At 36.9% G+C, this 13,115-nt stretch overlaps 1 protein-coding gene across 1 annotated transcript in view; it reads right to left on the bottom strand.

The window, feature by feature from the left end:
• The window catches only part of dock8 (dedicator of cytokinesis 8), a 52,513-nt gene extending 42,617 nt beyond the window's left edge, over positions 1-9,896 (bottom strand). Inside the window, exons 1-2 of the mRNA XM_084390166.1 lie at positions 9,697-9,896; positions 1,917-2,022 (exon numbers count right to left, since the gene is read on the bottom strand). Coding sequence (XP_084246292.1) covers positions 1,917-2,022; positions 9,697-9,749 — 159 coding nt within the window. The 5' untranslated portion in view covers positions 9,750-9,896. The remainder of the gene's footprint in view (positions 1-1,916; positions 2,023-9,696) is intronic.
• Between the last annotated feature and the right edge of the window lie 3,219 nt (positions 9,897-13,115).

Here is a 13,115-nt window from a genome sequence, read left to right as displayed (position 1 = left end):
GGTCATTGTCATGTTGGAAGACCCAGCCACGACCCATCTTCAATGCTCTAACTGAGGGAAGGAGGTTGTCAGAAAAACACCCCCAAAGCATGATGCTACCACCCCCATGCTTCACAGTAGGGATGGTGTTCTTGGGATGGTACTCATAATTCTTCTTCCTCCAAACACGTTTAGTGGAATTATGACCAAAAAGTTCTATTTTGGTCTCATCTGACCACATGACTTTCTCCCATGACTCCTCTGGATCATCCAAATGGTCATTGGCAAACTTAAGACGGGCCTTGATATGTGCTGGTTTAAGCAGGGGAACCTTCCGTGCCATGCATGATTTCAAACCATGACGTCTTAGTGTATTACCAACAGTAACCTTAGAAATGGTGGTCCCAGCTCTTTTCAGGTCATTGACCAGCTCCTCCCGTGTAGTTCTGGGCTGATTTCCCACCTTTCTTAGGATCATTGAGACCCCACGAGGTGAGATCTTGCATGGAGCCCCAGTCCGAGGGAGATTGACAGTCATGTTTAGCTTCTTCATTTTTCTAATGATTGCTCCAACAGTGGACCTTTTTTCACCAAGCTGCTTGGCAATTTCCCCGTAGCCCTTTCCAGCCTTGTGGAGGTGTACAATTTTGTCTCTAGTATCTTTGGACAGCTCTTTGGTCTTGGCCATGTTTGTAGTTGGATTCTTACTGATTGTATGGGGTGGACAGGTGTCTTTATGCAGCTAACGACCTCAAACAGGTGCATCTAATTTAGGATAATAAATGGAGTGGAGGTGGACATTTTAAAGGGAGACTAACAGGTCTTTGAGGGTCAGAATTCTAGCTGATAGACAGGTGTTCAAATACTTATTTGCAGCTGTATCATACAAATGAATAGTTAAAAAATCATATATTGTGATTTCTGGATTTGTTTTTTTAGATTATGTCTCTCACAGTGGACATGCACCTACGATGACAATTTCAGACCCCTCCATGATTTCCAAGTGGGAGAACTTGCAAAATAGCAGGGTGTTCAAATACTTATTTTCCTCACTGTATATAAAACATTTATACACAGCAGTGGCCAAAATTGACATTTTTATCAAGGAAAATTGACATCTTCACCCTTTATTCAAACATTATAAAAAATGTGTTCAAGATTTTGTAAGCATATTGCATAGTTGTGCTTGAAGTTGATTGTTTTATTTGTGATAACGCAGTTAAACACGCCAAATTGTGTGGACATAATTTTTGGCCAGGCCTTCATTCAAAACAAATTATGAACACATGCAAAAACAAGAGAGAACCAATGAAGTATGAATAACTGATTATGTTTTAGTCAGTGTATGCTTCTTCTTGTTTGCCAGATAAACACCTTTACCAAGTTTAGTGTTTTGTCTTCCTTAATATATATATATATATATATATATATTTTTTTTTTTTTTTTTTTAATGGGTTAATCAAAACCTGTAGGATCATTAATAACAAATATCCCCTCAGGATATTACTTTTGTATATACAAACATACACATATACATATATATGTATGTGTGTGTGTGTGTGTGTGTGTGTGTGTGTGTGTGTTTTAAAATATATGTATTGTATTTATTTCAATTATAAAAATGTAACTATTAAAATGAAATAAATCAATTCATTTTACAAAATATTTTGACTGCTCAATGCCATGACTGAACAATCAGAGGGCAGTATTTCAAAGAGAAGTGTAAAAATTATAATCATCCACAGTCAAACAATCAAACTGCATTAGACAGTGATGTCAGAGACATACACCCATTATCACATCCAGAACACGTTTATAAACATTTATAATCTACGAATGACCTATTTGTATGTACAGAATCAGTTTGTTTCTGTGAAGTAACTCTAACTGAAGTAAGTTTCTACTGAAGTACCAATCGGTGAAAGTGCATCACTCACTATGTTGAAGGAGAAAGAGCCAGAGGCGCTGTAACTGTGCCGGTGATGCGGCAGGGAACCATGGCTGATCCCACTGAAGTGTCTCCGGATCTCTGCAGAGGAGTGTCTGAGATGAGAGAGAGAGAGAGACAAGGATGAAGAGGGTAGAGAGGAAAAAGAAAAGAGAGGTGCAACACTGGATTATTCTCCAGCGAGGGGGATTGTGCAGACGGCAGGTGCTTATTTAGACACTCCTCTCGATGTGAGTGTGTGTGTGAGTCGCAAAGTTACACACATTTTCAATGAACCTTCCCATCTATTACCTCACTCATTACTCTTCATTAAACACAGTCCCCCTCATCAACCTGAAATTAAGTGAACTGCTTAGGTGTGTATTACAGTAATAAATCAGAAGAGCTCAGTAACTGGTCACCCCAATTGCAACAGTATTAACTTTCTTTTTTTTTCACATTCACTCTTAAAAATAATGGTTCTTTATTGGCATCAATGGCTCCACGAAGACCCTTTAACATCCATGGGTCCTTTCCATTGCCAAAAAAAAAAGAAAAAAAGATTTATAGTGGAAAAAGGTTCTTTAGATAATTAAAATCTTTTTTCAAACCTGTTCACTGAAAGGTTTTTCGGGAACCAAAAATGGGTCTTCTATGCAGTGTTGGGAAAGTTACTTTTAAAAGTAATGCATTACAATATTGCGTTAGCCTACTCCCTAAAAAAGCAATTGCATTACTTTTTATAGAAAGTAATGCGTTACCGTTACTTTTGCGTTACTTCTTGTTTCACCTGGGCTGGGCTTGCTTGTTTATTTTTTAATAACAAAAAAATTATAATTCAAAATGCCCTTTCACACTAAAAGTGAAATGAATAAGCCTCAGGCTGAAGGAAATGCAAATTCACACCTGTACAATTGAGGTTGCAGCTCAAACAAACCTTTCAGATGTGCAGCCATTCTGGATTGCAGAAGATTAGGATGAAAGAGAAGAAAGTTCAACACTTACTTCAACAGTAAAAACAACAACAACAAAAAAGAAACTTAAATGTGACGTTTTACTTAAGTCTTTTTTCGTATTGTTGAATCGGATCATCAAAAGTCAGCAGCCAAGACATTGGTTAATAAAGTGAGATTAAATACATAAAGTATATTTTTGTTATTTAACATTTACTTTTTGCAGGTTTGCATAATATTCTGAATTAGCATTTCACAGTTTTTACTTATTTTGAGGAATACTGAATCTGTTTTTGTACAAGTGATATAAGTAAATGCCTACTACCACCACAAACCCTCTTTTGGCGTTAAAAAACTATTTACAAAAGACTAGCAGTGAAACTTTAGCGCTGAAATGGCGTGAACAAGGTTATTTTTGTGGCTGAGTCTGACCTTATTGCTTATGCATTTGTAGGAGTTTCCCTTTCAGATGCAGAATTGTATGGGAGGAGAGTATTTAAATTAATCATGCAAGGTGATTTACTAAGGTTTGCGCTTGTAAATTTAATAGTATTTGTGCCATTATTTACCGCCCAAAAAAGCATGTCTTAAACCAGACGCTCATTTGCGCTGCTCTCAGTAGATTGCGTTGGTCATTATGGAAATTGATCCGTTTTCTTTAATTTACACGTCGTCAGTAGATCACACAGAAATTTCCAATCTCATCTGAGCTTTTTTGGAATTGTGCTCTCGCGCTAATTTGCCCTGCTTAGTAAATCTGGCCCTTAGTCTAGAACAGAGGGCTTCAATCCTGCTGTCACTGTCCTACAGAGTTTAGTTCCTTGTAATTACTTTGTATTTTGAAGCGATCCTGAAGAGCTTGATGAGCTGATTCAGGTGTGTTTGATTCGGGTTGGAACTAAACTCTGCAGGACATTGGCTCTCCAGGAGCAGGATTGAAGACGTCTCTGGTCTAGAACTATACAATAACCATCATGTTTTCACAGCGTTACTTGTGTTACTTATTTGAAAAAGCAACTCAGATATTTTGCTGTAAAGTTAAAAGTAATGTGTTACTTTACTATGTAATTAAAAGCAATCTGATTACTTAACTCGCGTTACTCCCAACACTGCTTCTATGGCATCACTGTGAAAATAAACCTAGAACCTTTATTTTTAAGAGATATAACAACCATCTACTACCTCGCTCTCAAGTTATTAGTATGAACTTAAAATATCCATATCAATCAACCACTAGATTTGAACCCATGACATTTGCTTTATCAGCCCAGCTTCTTAACCATCATCCCATGATTCTTTTTGTCACAGTATACTTACATTATTATCAATGCTGTTTACATTTTATTGTCTCTTCAAATATTGATGAATTAGATTCATTAGAATCAATTAGAGTGTGATATCAAAGACTCCATTGTAAAATTTTGGCTGTGAGGCGAGTACAACAAACCCTTCTGTAACATGCAGTATTCAGCTTTTGAGAAGCACGCTGTGACATTCCCAAATGAAGCGTAAAATGATTTAGACACTCTTAATGACATGTTCCCCGAACACTGGATAGGGTGCGCTACAACAAGGTTACCACTAAAGCAGAGACGATACTCATTTTCACCAAATCACTTCAGTCACATTCCCACAGTGTCTCAGCCAACAATTCCCACAATGCAGCATGTTTTTCCTCATAACTTCCATTAATATGAATAGAAGGATTCGCCTCAGAAGCGGAGAGGTATTGAGCTTGGCAGCCAGCCTTCTGGGCCACAGCATACAACAGAGTGCTATTGTGCACCTGCTTAAAAGCCCCCCAAAATGGGTCACCATTCATAACGCTGTTATGTTTCCCCCCAAACTCATTTACACGGATTGTCTGTTGTAGGATAATGGGGTTCCTGTAATCATTTGCACTTTATATTCAACATGTTTGAGGAAAAATAAAATTAAACAACATTACAAAATTCAGCCGTTGTCAACACCGCTGTAGCTGCTGTTCTTATTTTTCAGGACTTTGTTCAGTAAATTGTGCCAATACAAAATATAAACTTGAAAGGCTAGAGATTATTATTTTATTTTTTTTTGTCACTGCTTTTCTATATCCACAAAATCAGCCACAGACTTTGTTTAACTACTTTAAAAGTCAAGTCTGGGGCAGGACAGCATGAAAATTCTATAACCGCAAAGACAAACAGCAGTGAATTATAGCATGAAGCCTTTCTTTATACTGCAGATAGATCACAGAATACCGCATGAATACACAACATGTTCACGATTTGTTCTTAATAGTGCACGTTCTTAAAAAAAAAACAAGTTAAAACTGGTGTAATATCTCACTGACATGCTGCATCATTGTGTAAAACCTTATGTAAGATGAAAAGCAAAAATAATTACATTACAGGATCAAATTTGTCTATAAAGACGGAATGCTGTTTTACTCATCTATTGCAATAACAGCAGATATTTTATAACCAGGCATTTGATTGCAGTGGTAAGTGTTCTGTGAGAAATGTAGCTATGAAGAAAAAAAACAATTAAACATGAAAGGCTGTGATGGGTGGGAGCTACACTTCTTTTCCACAAAAATGTTACAGTCTTAGTATGACTGGAATAGTCATCACAATAAAATTAAGTGTTATCATGGACTATGTTCTCGACACAATGAGATAATGACATAGAGTGCAGAGAGATGAATCTCAATTTGACCCTCCATCGGCTCCATCGACTTTCCATCAACTTTGACAGGAGCTGTAATTATAGGAACATTTCACGCAAACAAACACACACGACATGCAAAGAGCTCACACTTTATGAGCATCCATCTCTCTCCTGGATTTGTTTGACTTTTTGATGATGATTAGTGCATCTCGCCGCATCAATTTAAAATACACCTGTGTGTTTTTTAAATCAAGGATGCTCCAATATCGAAATTGCACAAAAAAAAAAAAAAGTCATAAAAGTCAATGGTAACCAAAACTGTTAGATTGCCAACTTTATAGACCTTATGCACCAGAGAAACAAGGGCGCCGCCATCTTTGGAAAATTGTCTTTTAACTTCCGTTTTGCGGTCGCTCTGTATATTTATATGGCATTTCTGTCCAGGAGTAATTAGCTTTTTAAGTGGATTTACTTAATGTAAAGTTAACGAAAGTTATCATGAGGACTGTAATGTTTAAAGCAGATGACTTAACAAATGTAAATCGACCGGGAAGATTTTAAAACGAGCCGTTCATTAATAAACACGCAAAACGCTGTGAAAATACAGACCGGAAGTCAAAAGACAATGAGCGCAGCGCTGAAAAGGGGCGGAGCTACATAAGGTCTATAGAGTTGTGGTGAACTATACCTTTAAAAGGTTGAATCTTTGCCATAATGTTTCGCTATACCTTTTATTATTAAAATATATTTAATAATCTAAATCTTAAAACAGATGAAAAAAAAATTAATATCTAATTTCGGCCCATGACCTTTTCTAGTATAAATACTATCGTTCAAAAGATTGGGGTCAATTAAATTTTTTTATATATATTTTTGAAAGAAATCTCTAATGAAGGCAGCATTTATTTGATCAGAAATTCTATTTCTGGTTTAATTTATTTTTTAATTAATATTTTATTCCTGTGATGGCAAAGCTGAATTTTCAGCATCATTACTCCAGTCTTCAGTCAGTGTCACATGCTCCTTCAGAAATCATTCTAGTATGCTGATTTGCTGCTCAAGAAACATTTATTATTATTGTTATTATTAATGTAAAAGTTGTAATGCTTTATTTTTGTGGGAAAAAAAAAAGTTCAATCTTGTATTACATTATACGTCTTTACTGCGTTTTGATCAATTTAATGCATTATTGCTGAAAATTATGAAGATTATTATTTTTTTAAATTTTACTGACCCATAAACTTAAACTGCAGAGCACTATATTGACTTATTTCGAATTAAACTTTCAATTCAATGATGTAAATAAACATACACATTCTCAACAATATACACATTCAGAAAGAAATCCTTAGGACTTCAATAACCAACAGTGAAGAAGTCAACAAAAAGAAATCAACAGTTGCTCTTATTACAGATCGAGTACAGTGACAAACCCTCTTTAAAACACAATTACAGCCATGACAGCAACAGCCACATTCCACAGAGAGCGGACTATGATTGTTTGTCTTAGTTGTCTCAGCCAAGTATGACTGTGGGTCAGGGAGCCTCATACAGTATTGTGCAAGAACACTGCCGTAGTATGGAACTTCCCTTGAAGGTCGACATCAGCTGAAGATAACTGAAATTAAAGAACTATTCTCGTGATATGGCGAGCGTTTCCTTCAACTACAGCCTTGCTGCTGACTGAGGGCTTTCGTTTATAGTCTGCCACGTCTCATTACATTCTGTTTTCACCACATTGTCTGTCCTACAACATTTAGTGTCACTTCTCATAGTGAAATGCGGCTGGAAAAATCAAAGGATTGTGAAAAGGACGGCGGAATAAAGAGCAAACAAAAACCTCAGGGCACCCTTCTTCAGAACAAAACACAGCTGTGCTCAGAGGACTTTTCATGTGTGAAGTGAACGCATCACTCATGCAAATTAATGTGTGGTCACTGAAAACGAGAAGGGACATGGAGGGTGGTGCACGGGCCAGGAGAAATCTGCAGCGTATTTGCTGACGTTTTCCCCCTTTTCAAAGCTGTCTGCACGAGACAGCACGAGTTCAGCTTGTGCAATACAGCTGCTGCCTTGACGCAGCAAGTATCAAGCCCCCTGTGGTTGCACTGGTTAGGCTGCACTTGCATGAAAATCTGGGAATCATTCTGTTGGCTGACCAGCTCAGTGCTTTTTAGAGCTTGCTTGGTTTTGTTTTAGAGACACCAGATCTATATTCCTTATAACTGCCTATATAATCTCTCTTTACCATCAATGAGTCATTTTGAATTTCCTATTGTGTCCTTACAAAGAGGAAGTGAAACAGGACTGAAAATTACTTCATCAAAGTTACCCAATACTGCTGTGACAACAGATATAAACCTAAAGCACAGGTTTATACATCTACACATTTTTTCTTGAAATTGTGCGTTTTCGTAGGATTCAAATTCATACGTTTATATATACTTTTTTTCTTTAAATCTATACGTTTCCGTAGGACTCACATGGTACGAATTCATGAAATTGCCAATTTTTCTCTGAGATTGGGTTGGATGGACAGATCTTTTTTTTATTAAAAAAACTAGTTGATACTGATCAGCCAATAAATCATGTTATGGCAAATAAAAAAATAAAAATTGATATAAAAATTCTCTTATATTTTATCTAAATAGATAAAAAACACAAAAAAATACAATCAGTCAGTGAAGTGCGTTGAATTTATGCATCATAACGTATTAACAATAACGTAATGTTTACAAAATGGACATTCATTTTGATATTTGCTAAAGATTGCATTTAATAGTGTCAATAAATTATTAGAGTAAAGATTAATTTTAAGTTACTGTTAGATGAGGTAATAATGAGCTGAACAATTAAATATCCAATATCTAATACAAACAAATACAAAAAAATCTCTAATATGATTATGATATGATATATTGTCCCACTACAATCGTTTCACTCTTTCTTTGCTTCCCGTCTGATTCCAAACGCAAACGAGGACATCATATCAAATCCTGATGCAGATCCAGCACAATAACAATTGTGCTGATACAGGACACTACTGAACATGCTTTGACAAAGCCATTGAGTGCTCATGTATACCAAAGATTAATTTTTTTCATCCAAAACATACACATACTGCACAGACAGCAGCCTGGGATTCAGTGCACAATCACAATGCCATTTCAAACCTCCAGCATCTGTGTCGCCATTCCAAAGTCTTAACCAATCTGCTTCAACCACCATGAAACGGTAGCCAACTGAGAAAACACAAAATCTGTGAATTCCACAGAAAAGCTAGTGGTTTAAACACACAATGTGACTTAAAAGCTAAATTAATCATCTTATTCATTCACAAATGCCTAAAGATTGACTCCACTGCATGATTCCCATAATCTGCAGAAACAAATGGAGTGTGGCATATGACAGTTGTGCTATGAATGAACCTTTGTGTGCATGTGTGACATAAACTCACAAGACAGAATACGGATCATTACCCTGTATATGAGCACTTTGTTCCCTTTGTTTTAATACCGGACTCCCTTCTTCCACAATGTCTTTAAATTCATTTCCTCCCCACCTGCAAGTGCGATAAAACAGGAACAATACAAACTTCCACTTTAACTTGACACCTAACAGGGGTCAATCCTCCTGAGCTGTAATAAGCATGAGAAGGGGGATCTTGGAGGAAATGATCATATAGGCAGGAGCTCCAATTTTAGCATTACAAGGAAATGAATGAAAATTGCTCTGAAATGCTTCGCAGTATTATTTCTTTCATTCGTACTTTCTTTTAGCCTGAAGGGGTATGTGGAAGGCACTTGAACAATAACTTTTGCAGCACAGATATCTGAATGTAGACCATCTGCAGAAAGTAACAGGTTGCTACTGCTAGTTCAAAACTTATTTATCTTAAACATGAAGGTTCCAAAAGGGGGGTTTTCACAGCTACCTGAATGCTGTACCTCATGAACTTATCTTTAATATCACATAGCAATATATCAGACTCACAAGACACTCATCAAGTCTAATGGTGCCACACTTGTAGCTTATCTCAAACGTGTGGCTGCCTGTTCCGGAATTCACCCAAACTCCCTGAAGATTTAACACTGACTGCAGACATACAGACAGCTCCAAAAGTCAGCTCAGCTTCCCTGGGATCAGTCAGTGCACGAGCTATGAGGTCCAGCCAAAGGAAAAGAACATTACCTGTTGATTTTGAGAGCGAATGCTCTCCGCTCTGACGCTGGCAGAGAAGACATGCGAGTCTGGTATCAGTCAACGCAGAGCCGCGGAGAGCAGGACGGAGCGGGGGTGATCGCTGATGGCATCGCAAGCCTCATCTTCGTGGTATCAGCGGCTTTACTGGGCGGAAACTTCCGCATTTTAACTTCAACCCAAACAGAGTGGATTTACACGAGAGAGAGAGGGAGAGAGAGAGGGAGAGGGAGAGAGGGAGAGGGAGAGGGAGTGTGGGGGGAGAGGGGGGGGGGACTACTAAACGATGTTATGAAGATTAAGGGTTGGTTTGCTTGATAAACAAATGGGTTTAAATAGGTGACGACATAGCAGGACATTATAAACACGTGTCGGTTTACGTGAATATATTAATGACCCATTGATATCCTTTCTTTGTAACAGACAATTCATATAGTAAAAAATATGTTTAAGTAAATATCATTGTTAAGATAACATGTTATTGTGGTTTCCGACGAATAGCCTAAGTGCAAGTCCGCAGAGCGACCCTTGACACATGGTCAAGTTGATTGGTCAGAGAGATGTGAACTTGCACAGCTGCGACCCCTGTCGACCGTGAATTGCGCTGCAACAAAACATTTCTTGTTAAACAAATAGGCTACTTTTGTTAAAGGTACAAGATGTAAGATGCATTAAAATAGTGGTTTCCGACCTTTTTTCTGCCACGGCACCCTTTTAAATGTAAAAAAAAAAATTGTGGCACCCTACACTAGTGCTGTTACGAAACCACTTTGATACGATACCTTGAAATGTACCGATTTTCAATACCACAGGGAAGAACCGACTGTCATTTAGATATTTTTAATATTATCAAAAGAAATTTGTCTATCCATTGAAAGTCTAGGAATCAGTCATTTCTTCTGAAGATATCACTTTATATGATGACTTATTCATATATAAACATCAATTGCCATTGCAAATCTCACCTAAATGTTTGCTCACTCAGTGTATTTGTGTTTTTATATTGGTTTTATATTATTTTAAACATTAATTAGGCCTATCGCCATTCAACATTACAGTAGGCTATAATTGAAAGCTATCAATTTTAACATTTATTAGGCTCCAGAAAAATTATTTAAGTGAACTTAAAACATTCTTCACATAATAAATGTTATATTTACCTGTGCCCTTTTTCTCACAACTCTTTATTTAACTTTATTTAACTCATTTAAGACTGCTCAACAAAACGGTTCAAGCGCGAAAGAGAAGAGTCTGTATTCTGGCGTGTGTCGTTCTGTGTGTAGTGTGTGTCAGCAGGACATTCACAGACAGCGCGTTCTCTTCTGTCATGTGTGATTGAATGGTTTAAAAGCATTTGCATGAAGAGGAACGTGATCATATTAAACTGAAAAACATTAATCGCATGCCTTACTGTTGACAGCACGGAGCCTATGTGAATAAGACGGACGTTGTGACAATATTTTCGTGTGTATTTGACTGTAAGGCACTGGGAATGAAATCATGCGCAACCCCTGCAATTCAATGCCAAAAACTTAGGCTACGATTTGCATTTTTATTATAAAATTGTGTGCGTTATTTGTTGTTAGAGACATCCGAGATTGATGGTACATAGGCCTAATTGTACTTCTTCTTTTTAAACACATTTTAGCAATGTTTGCTAAAATGTTTGATGGAGTTGTTTGATGAAATGTTTGATGGAGTTTTTACACAACACCCCTGCTCTCGTCAGACGGCATTCCAGTGTGCCACGGCACAATTGGGAAACGCTGCATTAAAATATCCACACACACACACACACACACACACACACACACACACACAAAAACAATGTTACATATTTTGTTGACTTGTGTAGGCCTACTTACATTATTCCAAATGTTTTCAACAATGTTTAAATCCAGAGAAATTTGCAATTTTAACCAATGACATGGCCCGTGTCATTGCGTCGCCTGTCAGTGGAGTCATGTCCCCACAATCAGCTTTCGGTAGAAACCATTTTAAAATGTTTGATGGAGTTTTTACACAACACCCCTGCTCTCGTCAGACGGCCCTCCAGTGTGCCGCGGCACAATTGGGAAACGCTGCATTAAAATATCCACACACACAAACACTAAAACAATGTTACATATTTTGTTGACTTGTGTACTTACATTATTCCAAATGTTTTCAACAATCTTTAAATCCAGAGAAATTTGCAATTTTAACCAATGACATGGCCCGTGTCGTTGCGTCGCCTGTCAGTGGAGTCATGTCCCCACAATCAGCTTTAGGTAGAAACGATGGAAACACAGTGTGCTTTCTGAAAAAATCTGACGTTTCAATCAAAGCCGACGATCTCTGGTAGTGTAGCATTCCACAGCTGTTTGTTTTGCACATTCGTGATAGGGTGTTGAAGTGAAAACGACAACTCCCATGATTCCACACTCCATTCACTGCAGTCTTTGTTGTTGTTTTGAATGAGCCAGCAGTGAAACATACTGAGCCTTTAAATGCAGTTATTATTTTGAATTGGCTTTAATTTTTTATTTTATGTTTCCATTTTGATTTAAGTTTAAAAATAAAAAGTTTGTAACATATGTATTTGTCATTTCTATTTTTCTGTTTTTAATTTTATTAAAATTGTAGTTTTAGTTATTTTAGTGGGCTACTTCAACTTTAACTTATTATATTTCAGTTAAAGGATTAGCCTACGTTGTAGTTTTCTGATTATTTAGGCCTATACACCCCTCGTCATCCAAGATGTTCATGTCTTTCTTTCTTCAGTTGAAAAGAAATTAAGGTTTTAGAGGAAAACATTCTGCGCCACAGTGCATCGCAGAACTAGTGCAAGACGAGCATTTCTGGTTAAAAAATGATCGATTGTTTCGTTAGATAAGACCCTTAGCCTATTCCTCAGCTGGGATCATGTAGAGCCCTTTGAAGCTGCATTGAAACTTCAAACCGTTTGACCCCATTGAAGTCCACTAGATGGAGAAAATCCTGGAATGTTTTCCTCAAAACCCTTAATTTCTGAAGACTGAAGAAAGAAAGACATCAACATCTTGGTTGTTGTTGTTGGGGTGAGTAAATTATCAGGAATTTTTAATTCTGAAGTGAACCAATCCTTTAACTGCCAAGCAAAAATAGACAATTTTTGCAACCCTGTTACTAAAAATGTATATATATATATATATATATATATATATATATATATATATATATATATATATATATATATATATACACAGTAAGCTGTTGACTACCTCGTCTGGGACAATTACATATTGATCAACTTATTTCCATAAAATTCAAGAAAAAAGCTGTAACTATTTTGAGTGAAGAGTTAGGTGCATCATGGCTATCAGCTGGTCTGATCTTTAGGCATTATAAACCAATGCACACATTTGTTGTTAAATGTCACCATAATTAAC

The sequence above is a fragment of the Rutilus rutilus genome (genome assembly GCF_951802725.1).
Source record: "Rutilus rutilus genome assembly, chromosome: 19".
NCBI lineage: Eukaryota > Metazoa > Chordata > Actinopteri > Cypriniformes > Leuciscidae > Rutilus > Rutilus rutilus.
Note: the sequence above shows the minus strand (reverse complement) of the source record. Positions and strands in the feature narration are given on the sequence as shown.